General features: G+C 38.1%; 2 protein-coding genes across 2 annotated transcripts in view; both read left to right on the forward strand.

Moving 5' to 3' along the window:
• Positions 1–1,109, forward strand: part of LOC128215046 (vitellogenin-like) — a 2,365-nt gene extending 1,256 nt beyond the window's left edge. Inside the window, exons 3-5 of the mRNA XM_052921777.1 lie at positions 1–196; positions 408–560; positions 1,083–1,109. The exon at positions 1–196 is cut by the window's left edge and continues 44 nt beyond it. Coding sequence (XP_052777737.1) covers positions 1–196; positions 408–560; positions 1,083–1,109 — 376 coding nt within the window. The remainder of the gene's footprint in view (positions 197–407; positions 561–1,082) is intronic.
• Positions 1,110–1,154: 45 nt separating this feature from the next.
• Positions 1,155–20,422, forward strand: LOC128215047 (uncharacterized). Its single transcript, XM_052921778.1, has 24 exons — positions 1,155–1,332; positions 1,537–1,702; positions 1,831–2,007; positions 2,121–2,270; positions 2,400–2,978; positions 3,116–3,459; positions 3,612–3,794; positions 3,962–4,226; positions 4,600–4,747; positions 4,906–5,163; positions 5,326–5,583; positions 5,809–6,049; positions 6,264–6,480; positions 6,672–16,361; positions 16,538–16,873; positions 17,004–17,169; positions 17,341–17,525; positions 17,635–17,885; positions 18,056–18,155; positions 18,277–18,352; positions 18,491–18,699; positions 18,820–19,147; positions 19,263–19,459; positions 19,835–20,422. The coding sequence occupies exons 1-24, from the start codon at positions 1,220–1,222 to the stop codon at positions 20,129–20,131; spliced, it is 14,934 nt and encodes a 4,977-aa protein (XP_052777738.1). The 5' UTR covers positions 1,155–1,219; the 3' UTR covers positions 20,132–20,422.
• The last annotated feature ends 460 nt before the right edge of the window (positions 20,423–20,882 follow it).

A 20,882-nucleotide genomic window follows, 5' to 3' on the forward strand; every position in this document is an offset into this window, starting at 1 on the left:
CATGAAGCCGGTGTCATCTCCCGAACTAGCGGACCTTGAAAAACAACCTCTGACGGTGTCCTTCCAAGACGGCACAATCGAAGATCTATGTCTGTCACAGGTCGAGTCTGATAAGACCTTGAACATTAAGAGAGGTATTCTGTCACTGATTCAGAACAACATGGACGATATAACCAAGCCTCAGACTCTCAGCGAGGCAAGTACATTATTATATTCAATTAGTTGTATCGGATGAGTATATATCCTAGCATCTAGCGGCGTAAATACAATAATTATTATTATATTCATATAAAAGTAGACAGAAATACTTGTATACGATAATAATGATCTGTTCAATAGTGCAGGTCTTGTGAAATCAAATATCCCATTTAATAACAACAACACACATAACAATATTTCGTTTTCAGTCGGACGTTGCCGGAACCTGTGAAACCGAGTATTCCTCCCAGGACAAGGGCTGGTACAAACAGATCATCAAGAAGTCCAAGAACCTGTTGGGCTGTACAGAACGCCACAACGGAAACAGCGCTGTCCAGGGCATCCCATACCAGGCCAAATCGGTTAGTTATCGCTTTATTCACTGTAGCAGTTACGCATTGCATTGTCAGATATGGTATCTTATAATTAATATGGAAATGCTTTGGACTTACATATAAGTAAAACATTTTATTTGACCGATTTCAAAGAATTACTCGTTAATGTAAATGTACGATATAGTTGCTATCGTTCGATTTATTTCAACATTGCAAATTGAACAGGGAATCCAGAGTATTCCTATCGTAAAGAGCACACAGGAATGCGAACAAGAGATTGCGAAAGACACTGGCCGTTTGAATGTAGCCACCTGCCGTGAGAAACACGCTTTCGTTCCGTTCTCTCGCCAAGACAGTGGTGCAATCACCCACAGCACGCAAACTCTTACCTACGTCAAGGAATACGCTTCAAGGCCCAGAGCAGGTATAGTTGGACATGTTTCTCCTGTTTTTTTACTCTAGTATATTGTATAGCAAACCATTTCCCTACATTATCTTACCTTATCAATTGATCACTTTTCATTAAACAATATATTTATTGTTCTTTAGCTACGGTCCAATCTCGAACTTCTCTGAAGTTTGAACACTCCAACGGAAATGGTCTATCTGCCATGGGTGATATTGAAAACAAACTGACGACTATTTGCGATGTGACTTCCAACGGTGTGACACCTGAGACGCCCAAGATGTTTACATCCCTTGTGCTGTCCATGAAGTCAATGTCTGCCATGGACATGAACGTCGTGTACAAGAAGATCAAAACCCTGAAACTCTGCTCAAGCAACAACAAGCGTGTTATGTACGTCCTATACAAAGTATCACATTTGCTTTACTTAGCATCTACAGCTTTATGTCATAGAAATTTAAGCTTCATGTATTTTACAATACTATGGATTACATACTTTGTTAATATTTTTTTTAAATACTAGTTACCTTAAATTATATATCTTTGCATTAACAGTTTGGTAATATTTAATTGATAAATGTATTATTTCTCTCACAGCAAGTTCTTTATGGACGCCGTGCCAATGACGGGAACAACTGAGAGTGTGAAGTTCATGACCCAGTTGATTACCAGTGGAGATGTGTCTGGTATTGAGGCAGAAATGTGGATGACCTCCCTTGCCTTTTTACAGCAGCCTTCCGTCGCCATGCTGAACGAAGTAAAGGTAATGTAATAAAATATGTATAAGTATTGATTGGAAACGTTAAGGCTGTATTTGGTACCTATCAGTAAATCATATGATCTTCTTTTGAAAATATTTAGGGGGGATAAATATGCTTTAAATGATTCTAGGACTTGCTGAAAGTTGAAAATCTACAAGAAAAGGCAATGCTGTCCGTCAGCTCCCTCGTGCACAGTGTCTGCAGAAACAACCCGGCATGCGAAAACTACATTGAAGTAAAGAAGATCATTTCACTCCTTGAAAGCAAAATAGCTCCATCCTGCAGCATTTCCGGTGACTATAAAATGGTAAGTGAAGACTCCATAACTTACAAGTAGCGTACAGTTAATGTCGAAATTGTACTCTTAATGTGTATTGTGTACTGATTTACATAAATCTTACAACTTACATTGACTTACAGAGTCTGTTGGCACTCAGAGCGATTGGAAACGCTGGATTCGGCACAAACGCTATTTCCACACTCGAGAAGTGTTTCCGCCGCACTGAGAACCCAATCGAGATCCGTCTGTCAGCCATCGAAGCCTTCCGTCGCATTCCATGCTCCACTGATGTAAGCCTTTTTTCAAATATCTATTTATAGAGAAATACACCTCAATACACTTGCGGTCACTTGTCAATTTATCACACAAACTGTCATTGAGCTGTTGAGCATTTTATGTATTTGTCTTTCTATTTTTAGAAGCCTATTCTCTTCGAGATTCTTGGCAATACAGAAGAAGATTCGGAAGTAAGAATCGCAGCATACAAGTCCATTATGGAATGTGCTTCAGACGAAACCATAAGCAAAGTCAAGATAGTGTTAAGCAAGGAGTCAGTCAACCAAGTTGGATCATACATTTGGTCTCACTTAACCAATCTTATGGAAACATCTGACCCACACAAGCAGTCCATTAGATCGATCCTTGAGGATGATACGCTGAAGCAAGAATTTAATATGGATAAGAGGAAGTTTTCCCGCAATTATGAAGGTTCCCTTTTCCTTGAAAAGATCAACACTGGAGCAACCGTTGAGGGAGATCTCATTTGGTCATCAAAATCCTTCATTCCGCGATCTGGCATGTTCAACCTTACCGTTGATTTGTTCGGCAATGCCATCAATTTGTTCGAAATTGGCGGACGCGTCGAAGGTCTGGAATATTTCTTGGAATCCTACTTCGGACCAAATGGTTATTTTAGTGAAAAAGAAGTAAAGTCTGCTGTAGACGAAACAGCCGTTGACCTTATCAAGGCAGACAAAGTCAGCCGTATTGATAAAAGGGTTTGTGTTGATTTTCTTCTTTTCGCCTTTAATACTTTTCGAAATGTAAAAATAATAGCGAGATGTTAATTTGAATTCTATTATTAATGGTAGTTATAACTTTATGATACACTGACGACTGGTTTTATTTTTGTTAGATGGAATCTGTAATGGACGATCTTCGTGGTTCTCTCTACATGCGCGTGTTTGGCAACGAGCTGCGCTATATGAACTTCAAAGGCCTCGACTCTCTTCTTTCTCAGAACAGCTTCAACTTTTTAGAAGTACTTATGAAACTCTCAAATGAAAACGATTACCAGTTCACCCACAGCACAATGTTTATTGATAGCACTATTGTCATCCCTACAAGTTCTGGATTCCCACTCAATCTAACTGTGAATGGATCAGCAACTATTGATATGAAAGCATCTGGAATGGTGGACGTTATGAAAATGGCGTCATCACCTAGGTCGCTGGACATTCATGGTATCATTCGACCAAGGTAAGTTGCCTAAATCTTGATCCTCCCAATAAATGTGTTTCATATGTCCTATCTGTCCGTCCTGTTCTGAAAATTTATCTCAAACAGTAAAACATCGAACATGTCAAACGATAAGCGCACTACATAATGTCAGTAAATCTATTTGGTTATAGCGCAGCCGTTGTTGTGTCAAGTGTCATGGGAATCGACGTACTGTCAAACCAGGTCGGAGTGAAAATGATCTCAACACTTCACTCAAGCTCTGCAATTCAAGGAAAAATGTCTATAGTCGATGGATCCATTTTGACCGCAGAGTTCGATCTTCCAGACGAAAAGATGGACATCATTAGCGTGAAGTATGTTGCACATTACCATTAAATCCTCATTATTGATTTTAAGTGTGTACAAACAATAATAGTTTGGGCCTGTTTAACAAAATAAAACAACGATATAAATTGAAATATACATATACAGTTCATATTTGTAAAATTACATAAAATATATATACTTTTTTTATTTCCAGATCAGAGTTTTATACTATGCATCGTGAATCAGAGAGACTGCAGAAAATGATAACAAGCAATCGCCAGTCACATAGCGCGTGTTCTGGTCCGAACCTTGTCAAAGTCGCAGGCTTAGAGATTTGCGCTGAAATGAGCTTTCCAAACGCATCGCTTGTGGAAACTGCACCATATTTCCCAATCACTGGACCGATGAACGCTGGCATTACTCTTTACAAGAGAGATATAAAGATGACTGGGTACAAGCTTGAGGCCAGATCGACGCACGTAAGTATATTCCGTATATACATATATAAATACATACAGAGATTTGATTCGTTAACAGTAATGGTCAAAAGTAATTATTGGTTAAATATTGCCCACATATACACATGAAGAACTAATTTTGCAATGGCTGCTTGCTTTTTTTGTAGTTTTATCTTTTATTTAACTTATCCAAACTTTTACCAATGGCGATATTTTCGTGTGTGTTTAATGTTTGTTGTTTTTTAGCATTGTTGCTATTGTTTGGTGTTTGTTTTGTTCTGTTTTGGTCATTGTGCACGAAGACAAGAGTTTGGTTGAATTGTAGGCTATTGGGCATGACCTTGTATATTGTATTGTTTTATTACACGTACTTTATTTACATTTCTTGTTGTAGAACGCCAAGGAAAACATCGTTCGATTCGCCTTTTCAACACCTAACTCCAAAATTGACAGAGCATTGGGCGTTGACTTTAGTCTCAATAAGGAAGACGGAACATTTGACGCTAGCATAGCATCGCCTTGGAAGAAAGGAGACTTTAGAGGTTCGATCTTATAATTGATGAGTATTTTTAATAAAAACATAACTGAGTTGTTATTTATTTTTTAACGTTTTTTGTGTTTTAGAAGTTAAGAAATAAACATATACTTTCGAAGCTATCGACAAAATCCCTATCAAAATGACATTATTTTATTTACATAGGTACGTTGGTCAATTCGAAATCTGAAATGGGTGTCAGCGGCAGAATGAACTGGGATAACACGCTACGCTTTAACGTCAATGCCAATCTTAAATTGGAAACGTCAGGCCCAGGAAGAATTATTAAACCAACAATCTCGATTGACATTCCTAACTTTAAATCCATCAATATGAAGGGATCAATGGAATATAGGCCTTGGACACTTTTGGATACACAAATGACTATTGCGGGATTGAGTGAATCACCTATCGTAATGAAATGTAAGCCACTTCGACAATTTAATTAATGTGTTATTTGTGTATGCTGTTTTGTGTGTTGTCCGTTGAGCGTTTATTATGTATAGGATAGATCACGAGTAGCCGTTTGATATGGAATTTATCAGATAGCATAGCAAATTATTTTTGTATTTTTTATGCTTTTAGCGGAAATTTCCAATAAAGATAAAGGAATGAGATTTGATGCCACCCTTACAACTGGGCCTAAATCAACGTACACCCTATCCTCATCCCTCCAGAAAACGGTTTACAAGAAGAAAATTGTATACAAGCCTCAGATAAGCATTCGAACTCCATCTACTGAGGTGTTTGCTTTTGGTGGAACTTACACGAATGTTTTCGGAAACTCGATTGACCTGAACTTTGTCTTCGACAAAGTAGTTGCTAAACCAGTTTCATTATCAGGTAAATTTAACTAAACTCCATTTTTCAATCGTTTGTTGTCCAGTGCATTTTGCAGTGATTCATACCAGTGCAAGAATGATAGAGTTAGGGCTGTTGGCAATTATCCCTGTTTCAATGAAATGTTTACCAAACTGACACTACTGTGTCTTTGTTTTGTATGTATTTTATACATCCGACGGATCTATTTCAACATATTTCCACATGTGGTATTTATTGCAATTTCAGCTAAATGGAGGCTTAAGTCTTACAGACGAGGAAGGTCACTTAACTATGTTAATTTCGCTTTTGAATCGACACCAATGTACATAAAAACTAAAGGCAAGTTTGACAACAGGAACATGAAAACTTTGGCCGCCGATATTGACCTTACATACATCATCAAGGGCATTGCCCGGGACAACGTTAAATTTGCATCAAAATTGATGAATTGGAGTACGAAAACTTTGACGAAAGCAAGACTGTCAATGTGAGTAATATGTTTTTGTTTGAACTTTAACTATACATTAAAAGAAAACATCGAAGTTTAATTTAAGTGCCTATCGTTAGTCAGTATAAACAAAATTTAGTTTTAAGAAAAGAAAGATTAAACAGCTTATATATCTATGACTTGTTTTAAACAGATATTAATTTTATTTAATTTTAAGACTTTCAAACACGCTGATTATCATGTCTTGTTTTAGGAATGCTGAATCGAAGAAAAACTCTGACCTCAATTTCAAACTTATTACCAACGTTAATCACAACAAGAGAACTTCTGGATTTGATGCAAGCATAAACTATGGACCAAACTTTAAGGATGCAGATAAACAGATAACCGTTGATGGTAAACTTGACAGAAGAATAAAAAGTTGGTCAATGGCGGCTGTTGACTTTTCTGGAAAAATGGAAATCGGAACGGTGAGTCGTCTTGAAATTTTGAAAACAATATTGGAAAGAATGTATATGCAATTGAAAGCCCTGCATTTAAAGTTCACTAATTGTTCACGATACTCATTTTTTAAGTCAGTTTTGAATTTGTATTTTATATCTGGGCTTAGGTACATACTGATTGCTAATGACCTATAACTATATATGATTTACTGTTGCAGAATTTCAGACTTGTCTCAAAAGTAACACACTCCCACAACTCCAAGGCCTTGAACTCGACTGCTACTCTGCGACTTAACAAAAACGCCATGGAATCAAACCTTCAACTTCAGGATGAGTCAACAACATTGAAAAATCTGAACGGAATTTGGCGTATTGATATTCCAGGTAAAAAGATACTCATGACCCATGCACTTAAGCAGTCTTCCGAAAACAGTTATGATCTGTCATCAAAAGTTAAAGTTGGTCGCTCCGAAAATACACTCGACGCATCATGGAAAACCCCATCAGCTAAAGCCTTTACTGTCTCCTCTAATGTTCAGTTAGATAGTATGACACCTTTAAAACTTGAAGGCGATTTCAACTTAGACCCAGCGCAATACAAAATTGGTGGTGAGATCATGCGAGGATCTTCAAAATACTCTGCGCAGTTGTCATCTGAAAAGCTAACTGCAACTTCTGTTCGCTGCTTAGCCGATATAGTATACCCAACCAGGCACATCATTGGAAACTTTGAAAGCTCTATGGCAAACGGAAGAATCAGCAGTCGTTCTGATCTAAGATGGAATGCAGATCGTGATGATTCACAAAGGATAACCGTCAGTGGAAGTGGCCAATACCAGGACATGTCAAACATGGATGGATCGCTCACTGTCCAGTACCCAAGCCGAACCGTTTCTGTAAATGTCAAGCAAACTTACACTAACAAATATTTGTCACATATGGACCTGAAATGGGGTGTCAGCAATTCCGTATCTATTGATACAGTATTTGGCAGCATTGCCGCCCGGGATGGTCGGGACCTAATTGGCAGTGTAAAGCTTTCAACCCCAATCCAGCAACTCAAATCTGTCGAACTTTCCCTGAACCATAAAATAGCAACAACAAACTATAATACCCAGGTTGACCTCAAGTTTGATACCGATGATTCCATTTCTGCCGAACTGAAAGTTCAGAGGCCAATCAACATAAGAAATATCGATGCTGTGTTGATTGCGAAGGCTCCATCATATGGTTTGAAATCATCCCAGGCCAATTTGCAGCATTCGGTAACAGATGGCGTGTCAACAGTGGCCAAATTCAATTTCAACAAACAATTTTTGAACGCCGATATTCACCTTACTAACAACGGAAATGAAAACGACATCAATTTGAAAGGACAGCTCAATTTTAAATCATCAATGCAGAACATGAAGAAAGGATCCATCTTGTTGGAGCACAGCAACAATGGCCGAGATGTCAACACAAACGCACTTCTACAATACAACAATAAAGAATACGGGCTGAAAAGTACAATCACTGCAACAATGAATGGTATGAATATTGCAACTGATGGAAGCGTTACGATTACTTTACCTTCTAATGGTGTATCCTTAACCTGGAATCACAGAAATACCAAAAGCAATATGCAATCTACATTGGAACTTATTCTTAACGGAAACCAATATTCACTTGACATTAAGAGCATTCATGACATGAGCTTGGCCTCAGGAAAGGTGCATAGTACATTGCAAATAAATACACCATATCGAGTGATGAAAGAAACCGTCCTGCAGATAATACATGAGCATAGGTCAGGCCATTTCGACTCTGTAGTAAATATTTCAAACGAAGAAATGACAATTGTTACTGTTGAAGGAAAGTACGAGCGATCGAATAACCAAGTAAAATCTAAATTCACAACATCTAATTCGCTTCTTGGGGATGATGTCTCTGTCATTTTAAATGCTGACTACTCCGCGAGTCCATCAAAGGCACATTTAGAATTGTCGATTTCCCCATCCAAGATTTACAGTATCGATGGAACGTACAGAAAAGAAACTTCAGGAGACATGGACATTTCAATAAGCGCGAATACTCCAAACAACCCAGCAGTCATATTATATGGATCACGCTTTGTCAAGAAAACAGGTATTGAATCGAAACTGCAACTACAGTACATGTCAGGCAAAAACATTCAACTGGATAGTTTCCATAATCCCAATGAAATTTCTCTCAAATTTTCTTCACCTTTCACAAGCGATTTTGCAACAAATGCAATGTACAAACGAACAGGAAACACCCTTACTACATCAGCAAAGATTGACGCTGAACCATTGTTGGGAGCATGGCTAGTATCAGCATCGTTTGATATCAACGAAAGATTATCTGGTAATGTAAAACTGACAACACCAATTGCAAGCGTGCCATATTCACAGATTACATTTGTAAGTTATATGGTAGACAATAAGAGACAGTCATCACTTTCAGTTGAATATTTACCCGGAAAAACAGTTCGACTCGATAGTAAGTATAGCTTTCAAAGTGTCAACGACTTGGCGATGTCTCTGGAATTTTCGTCACCATTTGACCAAATGCCATACGCCAGAGTTTCGATCAATCATGTTGGAGACCTTCGACGATTCTCAAACAACGGTGAAATTGAATATCAGCGAGGCAAAGTGATGTCAATAGAAACTCGATATTCGGGCGTTGAAACCAAAAGCGGATCTCTCATTATTCGGAGTCCATTTTATGAAGATATATCGGCTTCATTCAACTACGAGGGAAGTCTTCTTGACTTTAAAGCTGATGTTGACATGTCATGCACATCTAATGTCCATGTTGAATTAAAACACAAAGGCAACTTCAAAAACTTTGAATATTCTAGCCATATCTTAGTCGATAATACAAAATACGGCGGAAGTCTAAACTTTAAATCAAGCCCAGGTGTAGAAGCCTCGTTAGCCATTGAAACACCAATTCGAAACGCCAGGTTTTCTGCCTCACACAAAGGCCCTTTGTTGTCGTTTTCAAACCAAATGGAACTTTCAGTAAGTGACATCGGCGTTTTCTCATCCGATTTCAATGTTGATCTTCTGTCGACAATCAACCTTTCGGCTATTGTAAAAACACCTATTAGAGGATTCAGTGATCTACGAGGATCCCTTACACATGAAGGCTACATCTCAAAGTTCCAAACTCAAATTGAATTGCAAAGAAATCAGGATATATATTTCGCTTCAACCAAGGTGAACACTGAGCCAGCATTTATTGCCGAAACTCTTCTGAAGACACCATACAAGGCATTAAGAGAAGCCCGTATTTCCATTTCACAGGAAGGTGTGATTAACAATTTCAAGTTTCATGGGGAAATGCAGCTTAACAAAGATATAACAGAACTTGATCTAAATGTAGACGCCACTAAGAAAATAGACGTCGACTTCACTCTGCGAAGTCCTTATACCGACACAATCAAAGCAACTTTCGATCATTGGGGTAAACTCTCGAGGTTCCAGAGCAAGCTTCGTGCAAGCGCAGGTAGCAAGCGCCTTATAGCAAATGCCAAATTCCAAATGCAGCCGACTGTTAATGCACTTTTCACAGTTAAATCACCTATTTCATGGCTGAAAAGTCACCAGCTGTCTCTTAAGCACTCTGGTACAGCCGACAGTTTCAAGTGCAATCTGCAGTACAAGTGCAATGGCGACACCTACATCGGTGATGCAACTTTCCAGAACTTGAACTCTCTTAAAGGTGAATTAACAGTTAAAGGACCTTCATTCAGTACGATAAAGGCATCTGTAAACCATGAAGGTAAAATTCAGAATTTCAAATCATCAGCAAGTGTTTCTATGGGAAAAGATGCAGTTGAAGCCAATATCAACATGAACACAGTCAACGGACTGAAGGGTGGCATTGCAGTCGCTACACCATTTTATGGTTATAAGAACATACAAACGGCCGTTGTTCATTCAGGTGACCTGCACAATTTCAAGAGTCATGGAGAATTTTCATTAAACAAAAAGTCAGGCACCATCGATATATCATTTGACTCAACCAATGGTATTAACGGAAAAGTGACAATGATTAACTCTTTTAATTCCCTTAAAGATCTAACGCTTACAGTTACTCATAATGGAGACATGAACAACTTCAATACAATTGTGCAATGTTCAAGCAATAAAAAAAGTTTGCTCGGAGAAGCTTCATTCAAGAACGGTATTTCGAAATCAGGAAGCGTCTCACTTAAGTCAACACTATCTGGAATAGATAATTATGCTGCATCCTTCTCACACGAAGGGGACATGTCGAAATTCACTTCATCAGTCAACACAAACTGTCCCGGTGGAGCAACTGCGATTAACCTGGTCTTTGATTCGTCTAATGGCATACAAGCCAGATTGACTGGAGAAACACCTATGACGAAGAAGGCAGAAATTGTCATTAGTCATGTCCAGTCCGATACGTCGTCGAATTCTGATGTGTCTGTGAGGTATGACGGTGTTAAACAATTTGGACTTCAGTCTGATTTGACTATTCAACCAACAGTATCGGCCATTGTCTCAGTCATCACACCTCTTGAGGGATACGAATCTTCTGAACTTCAACTCCATCATAATGGCAATGCGAACGGGCTCAGATCAAATGCAGCAGTAAATGTTTTCGGAAAGCGATTTGAAACAGAAATTGAATTGACAACTTCACCGGACATACAAGGGTCTTTCAAAATCTCCTCTCCGCTTGCCGAGAAACTGGTAGGAAAATTCATTTACGAGGGTTCCATGAAAAACTTCAAGTCAAATATTGACATGACTTACGGCGGACGAAGTGGAATTAGTGTTGATATGTCATTCAACATTGAAGATCAATTTTCAGGTGATTTAAGAATAATTTCTCCACACATAAATAACTTGGAGACCAGCTTCACACAAAAGGGTGATTTGACTGCTTTTGTAACTGACGCTCGAGTTATCTACGCTGGACAAAAGAGCACTTTGAGTATGGATGTAAAAACTTCTCCAACTGTTGTAGCAACATTTACCCTGACTACTCCAATGTCGAAAGACATGAAATTATCACTATCGCACACAGGACCTTGCTCAAACAGCCACACGTCTGCAAATGTCCAATATGGAACTGAGTCTCTCTTAAGCATTGACTCAAGAATTAATCACGAGCGTTCGATCAACGTTGGGATTACTATCACCTCAGTATTGCCTCAATTAAAGATTGTTTCCGTAAAAGTGACCCACGATGGCATTTATACAGATTTTGCATCGCACGCCGAGGTAACATACAACAAACAAAATCTCGTTGGAGATCTTTCCTTCAAACCTACATCAGGTTCATTTATATTAAAAACGCCGTTTTTCAAAGACATCACAGCTTCCTTTGACAGGGACAACGCAAATACCATGAACGGAAATTCTAATGTCAATGTTGCGTATGGCGTTACAACCTTGTTTGCCATTAAATTAGATGCTAATCTTCCTTACACATGGATTGTTCAAGTGCAAGTTCCAGTCAACGGATATGAAACATCAGAATTAACATACAGAAAAGAAGGTGAAGTTGGTGGACATTTTACGATTGATATAGCAGGACAACTGCATGGCGTAGAAGCATACATTTCCAAGTCCGATAAACTAGGAGCCGTAGTAAGCATTACGTCACCATCACTTCCATACATGTCTAGTAAAATTGAAATCTCTGGTACACTCAGTAGTCCAAAGTGTCATTTGGAAGGAACCTACATAACTAATACAGTTGAAGCCGACCTTGAGTTTAATACAAAAAATGGTATTTATGGAATTCTGAGTATTAAGACGCCTTTCACCGAGCCGATCGAGTTCGAATGTGAAATTGATGGGACACCGAGACAGTTCACCCTTGACTCGTCAGCAAAATATGGAAAGGAAATGCATAAATTGACGGGCTCTGTAAATACAATAGACACATATGAATGTCAGATCAATATCCGATCACCCAGAGTAATTCCGATTGCCGTTGGATTTAAACATGACGGGGAACTGACTAACTTCAAATCTCACGGTGAAGTTAAATTGGATAATGATAAACATAGCCTTGATGCCGGGTTGTCGATTATGAATGACGCCGAGGGATTCCTAAGCATTGAATCGCCAATGGTAGAACCCATTCAGGGTAAATTCTCCATAAATCTTGTTCCATTAACGTACAAGGTTGTTAGCGAAGTAAAGATCGGCGATAAAATTGGAAACATCGAAATAAGACAAACAGGGCCTTTAAGTGGAATAGCAAAACTATCAACAGAGTCAAAAACAATAATAGACAGTCAAGTTTCGCTTGGTACAAACCCTATTCGCGGAAGCATCACTTTAAAGAATCCATTTAAGAATATCTTTGCCTCTTATGCAGTTGACGGATCTGTACGAAATTTTAAAACCCAGGCTAAGTTCACCATTGGATCGACAGTGATGCTTGACAGCGAAGTAGCATTTCAGTCAAACCCAATTAATCTCGACCTTACTATAAAAAACCCAATACGAGATATCCAAGCCACTCTCTCAAAAAGCGGACCTTGGACAAATTTTCAGTCAAGTGCTCAGCTCATCGTTGCATCCGAAACCATTTTAGATTCTGACCTCTCCGCAAACGTTAATCCTCTTCAAGGGTCTTTTAATTTCAAAACACCTGTCAAAACACTATCGGGATCCATTTTCGTTGACGGGACCTATGACCACTTTGACGTTAAGGGAGAACTAGCGGTGGATGGACAATCTAGCTTCATGAATATTCAGTTTAAGTCGGATGGTGGTATTTTGGGAAGTGCTAGTTTTGCAAAAGGAACCCAAGAAATATTTTCAAGCAAATTGTCTTTTGAAACTTCACCTCTGCGGGCAAGCCTTTCTTTGAAGTCCACGAATGAATATATTAAAACCCTGTCTGCATCATTTAGTCATAAAGGGAAAGTTCTTGACTTTGAAAACCAAGCAGAAATTACAATAAATGGAGAAAAAACAGAAGCGCATATGCTATTCAACATCGGGTCGAAATCTGAAATGAAAATCTCAGCTTCAAGTCCATATTTTCCTTCAATTGGATTGGGACTCGAATTTGTTGGCAATGCCCAAAAGTTCCAAAGTGCAATGGAATATTCTGTCGGCGAAAATACATTTTCCTTCGATTCCAGTGTTGACACAACCAATGGCATTGACACCTTTATGACAGTAAAGACACCATTTGAAGGTTACAAAACTGTAACATCTAAGTTGTCATATAATGGAATATTTCCTAACTCAGATGGCCTTATCCAAATTAAGACAGGAAGAAGGACACTCTTGACAGGTAACTTTCAATTATCTAATGTGAAAGGAATCTCTTTGAAAATTGTTTGTCAGTCAGTCCTTACACCAGCACTTCAGATTTCGTTCGACCACTCCGGAGATATGCAGAAATTCACAACTAGAGCTGAACTTCGTTTCAATGGCACTCCATTCACGACCGATATTTCTTTTCAATCGACACCGTACCCACAGGGTTCCTTTGCCGTCGTCACTCCGTATATGGAACCAGTAACTGGTTCCTTCAACGTGGAACCTCAGTTGAATGGAAATTCAATTAATATAAAAGCTACATTTAACGGCCAACCAAATTCTTTAGATACTAGCTTTTACTTTGGTAACGATATGGGTGCATCCTTTTCAATGAACTCACATGTAACTGGAACAATTCGAGGATCTGTCAGTTTAAATAGGGGCTACTCAAGCTATACATGCAGTGTTAATATGGAAGCACTAGGAAAGAAAATGACACTCGACGGTAAACTGAATACAGAACGAGGAATTAAATCTAGCATTTCCATGACTTCTCCATATGGAAACAGTGAGGCAGAATTTGCATACAGTGGACAGTATCCAAATGCCAAGGCCGATTTAACAGTTTCAATGCCTGGAAATAAATTTTCTTTCAACAGTGAAATCCAGACTCAGCCCAAGCTATCCGCTACACTTGCCATATCTACACCATTCAGTGGATATGAAAACGTTGGAGGTAACATCCATTTTGCAAGCAACAAAGACAGTGTGTCTTTTGACACACAAATAAATTATCTGACCGGAAAACAAATTGCTGCTTCGTTTGAGTCAACAATTTCGGGAAAAAATGTGCAGACAGTGGCAAAGCTTGAAACACCTTACACGGAAGACCTTAACATTGAATTAACTCTGACGGGACAACCAAGTCAATTCTCGAAATCGCTCGTTGTTTCAATGGGTGAAGACAACAATTTAATATCTACCGGAACTTTCTCCATCGGCATATCGTCCTTAAATCTAGATTATTCTCTTAAAACGACGTTTGCTGGATACGTAGATGACCAGCATATACAGGTTAAGTACGATGCCGATTTGCCGAATTTTAAAGCATCTGCTGATGCTAAAATACTTGGAAGTTTGTACTCGACTGAAGCTAGCTTGGACCTTTCAAATGAAATAAACGCATTGTTCAAACTTGATACACCATTCGAACACTTAAGTGACATTGCAGTCACATTTGAGCATTCGGGTACCTACAGGCGATTTACCACCAAGTCAACAGTACAAGCAAAAAGTAAAAGTTTGTTTGAATCCAACCTCCAGTATTCTAATTACGGATGGCGAAGACTTTCAATGTCCTTAGACATGACAACACCATTTCAGGGCTGTGAATTTACCAAAGCTTCATATAGACATGCTTCTCTATCAGATGGCTTTGAGTGTGATGCAGACATATCCATTATGAATCAGGATATCAGTGGCACTTTGACAATTAATAATAACCCCCCAACAGCAACTGTTTCGTTTACCACACCGTTCGCCGGTTTTGAAAAGTTAGGTGCAGATGTCAAATATGTCATTGGAAAAGATTCAATAAACGGACAAGTTAATGTTGCCTACATGCAAGATAAGACACTTTCTGCGTCGATTGATATGAACAGCAACAGCCTTACATTTAAATTGTCCACCCCCTTCCAAGGGTATGAAAATCACGAAGTGCAACTGTCATACAATGGAGAAATGCGTAACTTCCAATCAACAGCTGCCTTTACATCATCTGCTGCTCCATCCATCAGGGCCCAGGCAAATCTGCGTTTGTTCTCACTGCTGAATTTGGACGGCTCCGTAAGTCTTACCAGTCAGATTAGAAATTTCGAAAACATCAAAATAACCGTCACAAACGAAGAAAACAAAGGTAAATATACAACTAAGTCAGAAATAAGTTGGTCTTCTTCACAGTCCATTGTCCTTGATGGAACTCTAACTGACAATAGTCTTTCAACTACTGGAAACATAAATTTAAGAACACCTTTCGATATGGTTAGACAAGCGGGTGTTGATATCAAAATGGAAAAGAAACAAGGAATTATCTACTCTGCAAAGATATCCCCAGTTTTTAACGGAAAACCCACTTTAGCCGGTGATATTACTTTTAGCAGCGCTCAGAACAAGGCTTTGTCTGTAACAATGCGCTCTCCAATAACCTTTTCTGCAGACGTCAGTGGTAACATCGGACGAGTTTATCAAGGATCTGTTTCTTTTACAAACGATATTTTCGAAAAGAACACCGGATTGACACTAACCGGAACAATTGACCCAATCGCAAAGAGCGTGGTTGCTAAGTACAACTGTCCAACAATGCAGCTGGATTTGAACGGTTCTCTTAAGAAATCAATCCTAGTCATCAATACTAATCGCTATGGGTACGAGATATCCGAGTCGTTCGCAAAAATTATTCTTCCTACAAGAAGTCTTAAAGTAACCGGCAAAGTACAAAACGGGGCTACCGAAGGTTTCCTGTTTTGGGACGCAGACAAAGATGAAACAAAGAAAGTTGGATTCCGCTCCGAAATCAAATCTCAATCTGATTCGATGAAGGCTGACATGACAGTGATGTTGCCAAGCCTAGGAAAGGTAAACGTTTACAATCAAAGTAAATATTTTCTAGTTTTATATAATTACAATTTTGAATTAGGATTGACTAAGAATTTTATTATATTTCAAATGGTTTGATTCGCAACATTCTTGATATCAGGCACGTTATTGCAGTTTCAATTGCATACGGAGTCATTATTGTTTTATACTTGCAGGATCTTCAGATCGATTCCGAAATGATTCTGAACAGAGGGCGTATCATATTTGACGGAAAAACAGAACTAACCTATTCTAAAGATTCCCGAAAAAAAATCACAATTAACTCTCGTGTTGAGGACATATCTTCTTGGGATTCTAGAAATTACAGCTTTACATTCGGAATAAGTCACCCATACACTAGCGTCAATGTTGAGGTCGTTTCTCATGTGGGAAATTCAAACGAAAAAATGACAGGAGCAGTTGATGTCAAATACCTTACTGCAAGACGCGAGACTAAACAGTTCACAGTCAATGGAGAACTTGACAAAATCCGTAAAGGCGTCGAACTAAATGTAAGTATTTTATCAGATTTTTTTTCAAAAGAACCATTTTATTCATATAACAGGAACTGATTATATTTGAATTTAAACATTTTAAACTTCATAATTTTATAATGTTTGTCTTATATTTCTTTATTCTAAGATTGACACTCCAATGAAGAAGGTTGGAATCAACGGAAACATCCAGGCTGGATCCCCATATCGCCTTTCCTTGGTCAACAAATATGACAACAAAAAAACACTGAATACCATTGTTTCGTTTGATTCCGTTAAACGCAGCATCGACTTTCAGATGAACTACGATTTGGGTAAGGTTGAAAGTTAACTTCTTTCGATGCATCTGTATTGGACAAATGTATCGTTCCTTTCTAACGTTTTAATATAATGAAAGGTTATATCATAGAAGAATACAATTGTGAAAGTTTTAAAATGGATTTATTTTAATTGTCATTAGCAACATTTACGACTTTTCATTTCAGAAAACCCAACCAGTGAGCTTCATGTAAGCGCGAAGTACGTGAATAATTCTGCCATTGCAGCTGAATTGTACCATGTGATCAACAGACAGAGAATAAGTGACGGACTGCTTGCTTTACGTCTAAACAGCTCTCATCTTCTTCACAGCAGAATCCATTGGCGACCAGATATGATTGCTGATCTAAAAGTAAGTTTAACTTAATTGGAAAGTTGATTCCTTTCTATCTGTTTGTATATTGAATATTTATCTATGTAATTTGTACCTTTCTTATTCGCTATGAATTGAATTATTAAAGGAATACACAGCAAAGAAGTCTTCTACCTACAAACGCCAGCTCTCCAGCTTTGCTGATGCTGTAAGTGAGAGTATTAGCGCCGAACTTAGACAAAAGTCTAGTATCATCAATCGTTCTTTTATGGAGGAATCGGAACCGTTTGTTGCCACTGCCACTGAACAACTTGAGCGACTGGCCATCATGTATGAGCTCAATCAGTATCACATGCGTGATATCGTCGATGTAGTTCTAGCTGCTGCTGAAAAGACAAAGTATGTAAACCTACGTTGTTTATTTTAGTTTTCATTTAATATAACCGTTGTTAAGGATGCTAACATATTATGATCTTCAGCAATCGTGAAATGTAAATCATTTTGTGTTTGTCTTATAAATGTTATGGTAAAAAAGTGAACACGTTGCATTCATCTTCATATATTATTAGACTCAAACTACACGACATGTCTCTGGCGACCAGTGAGTGCATGAACAATCTGTCCGATGAACTGTCAAAGTCAATGGGAGTCTCCAAGGAAACGATCAAGGTTTGTCGACACTTTTTTAAATTTGAAAACGCATCATGTCATGACATTTAGCGGAATGTAGGGATATACTAATTCTCACACCAAAAGCATTTGAATAACAGTGTTGAAAATATTTTTGTAGAACATAATACTGGAGGTAGAGAAATCATCGGGGATGATCATGCAGTCTGCTGAGAATGTCTACAACATATACTCAGGTAAATGTTCGTTTGTTATATTGAAAGAAGCATTGTCTATATGTGGTTATATTTTGTCAGGTTGTGTAGGAGACCTCATTATTTTACCTAAGTTTAAAACAATGCGTTTGCTATATGAATAACACTATTGTATTTTAGGCCATGTTTACAACATCACCGCACCAGTTATGACCTCTGTGAACGACAAGTACAATACTTACGTTAACTATATGTCGCAAATGAGCAATGATCACATGACCAACATGGCTGACAAGTACACATCTGCAATTTATGGTGTAAATGGCGCTATCAATACCAGAGTATCTCGCTTGTTGGCAAATAAACAAGTTGGTGGCGCCTACCAGCACGTAAGACATATTTGTTGCTTTCAGATGAATTTAAACATTGATAGATTTGCATTTAACATTTTTAGCTGGATTCGTTATTTCATTATTTATGTAATATTTACATGATTCGATATTTTTCAGGGTTACAATGCTTACAAATATTGGGAAATTAGAGAAAATGCAGAAATAATTGCACAAGCAATAATTGATTGGATTAAAGAAGAAATCGAGATAGAACTTTCAGATATTAAAGCCACACTCCTGAACCTTAAAAAGAGTACGATCACCGTTTATGACCCGAAACACGGTGAAATTCAAGCTGAAATCCATTTGCCGTTGCCAATCAAGACTTTAGATGCTGTTCCAGTAATAGAAATGGACATGTCAAAGACACAGAAGTACATTCCCAAAATGCCAAGTATCACGCTGCCGTCATCTGATGTCTCAAAATGGCTGCCCCCTTATGAAGGTACATTGATAGTTAATTACATCTAGTTTACTCTCGTCTTTTAATAGTTTTAACTTTAGTAGCGTATCTTCTTTAAAATGTAAGAATAAATGATTTATGTTGGTAATATTTACAGCCATCGCTACCATTGAGGGTGACACTATTACCACGTTCGATGGGCTGACCTACGACTTGACCAAGAGCTGCACTTTCCTCCTAGCTAAAGACAACGTCAACGGTAATTTCACAGTGGTCCTCAACAAGGAAAACAACAATAAAACCCTGGTTATTATCGCTGACGGGAAGGCCATTGAGCTCTTAGCCGATGGACAGGTGTGTGTTTGTGTGTTTGTTAATTTGCTTATCTCTTATGTTAGGAACATAGGCTGCAATTACTGCAATGATGCCAGTAAGTTTAGCATGTAACATAACACAAGATCTTTAAAGCTTTTTAGCGATGAAAATATGAACATTGTTATCTGATATGTACATTGAATTTAGACATGTGACTTCACCACTCTTGTTGTCAAACACTATTATCATCGACGAAACTACGAGCGGTGATCTTACTTTGCTTCCTTTTAATTCAGAGTCCGATACGCCTACCACTTGGCTTTCACCACATACTGAAAACTCACTAGAAACATCCTTATTTGGAATTTAGGTTTTCTTTTTTTCTTTATTGCACGTTCTCTATCCAATCCACAGATCAAGGTTGATCGGCAGCTAACTGCATTACCAGCGGTCTTTAGAGACACAACGATGACGTCACTGAATGGCCACGTGAAAATCAATGTTGCTGGCCATCTTGACGTTGACTACGTGAAAGAGCTCAACTCGTACACTATTGTGATGAACGGCTTCTACTTCGGAAAGACAAACGGACTCCTCGGTAGCTATGACAACGAGCCCTACAACGACATGATGACGTCGTTTGGAAAGCCAAGTGACAATGCTGACCGCTTTGTGAAGACCTGGGAAGTTGGCACTGGCAAATGCCGCTGAGCTTAAACACTACGTACACAACCTAGAATCCTCTGCCAAACCGAACAGGCGTTCTTTGTGATTTTAATGTGATTGACTCTCAACTTTTACACTGACTAAAATAATAATATATATGTAAATATGTTTCTAGAGTAGTCCTAGATATATTTCTAGAGTAGTCCTTTTTAAAATGTTATTTGAAATATTCAATGGAAAAATCTTTAAAGTTGTAATTCTACAAAAATGAACATTTGAAAATATCTTTACTTAAAAAGCCAATACCAACAATAAATAGCTGTTAACTTATCAAATGAATAAATAACCAAAGCATCACATCTTTGTTCTCTACACTTTATTTCGGTATGACATATTCCATTCAAATAGCATACATTTATAAAACATAGACTACAGACGTGGCCACCACATATAAATGGTTTTTACAGTGAGTCCCACTATGTTTGACGTATCATTATATTGTTCCTGAGAAAGCACTGTTAACCAAATCAAGGTCAAGAGACTTGGAAGTGATATGTGATTGTTTAGAACTTGGGTGAAGTTAGCAACATGATTAATAGCATCCTTGATGAAAAGGTGAAATGATATGCTCCCATGTTTAAATAATGATAGTTACCATGTAATTAATCATGAACAATCGAATAGTGTGTCCGAGAATGTTTCAGAGCACTAAATATTTGTAAGTTAACTTAAACGGTAACGTTCACAGAATTCTGAGAATTTAACCCTTAGATGTTAGATTCTTTTAAAAAAAAAA

The sequence above is a fragment of the Mya arenaria genome, chromosome 13, assembly GCF_026914265.1.
Source record: "Mya arenaria isolate MELC-2E11 chromosome 13, ASM2691426v1".
Classification (NCBI taxonomy): domain Eukaryota; kingdom Metazoa; phylum Mollusca; class Bivalvia; order Myida; family Myidae; genus Mya; species Mya arenaria.

Excerpts from the sequence above, each read along its gene's own strand:
- LOC128215047 (XM_052921778.1), top strand. The coding sequence starts at position 1,220 with ATGTTTACATCCCTTGTGCTGTCCATGAAGTCAATGTCTGCCATGGAC. Across the intron at positions 1,333-1,536 it reads AGCAACAACAAGCGTGTTAT|CAAGTTCTTTATGGACGCCG; the intron begins GTACGTCCTATA and ends TTTCTCTCACAG. Across the intron at positions 2,008-2,120 it reads TTTCCGGTGACTATAAAATG|AGTCTGTTGGCACTCAGAGC; the intron begins GTAAGTGAAGAC and ends ATTGACTTACAG.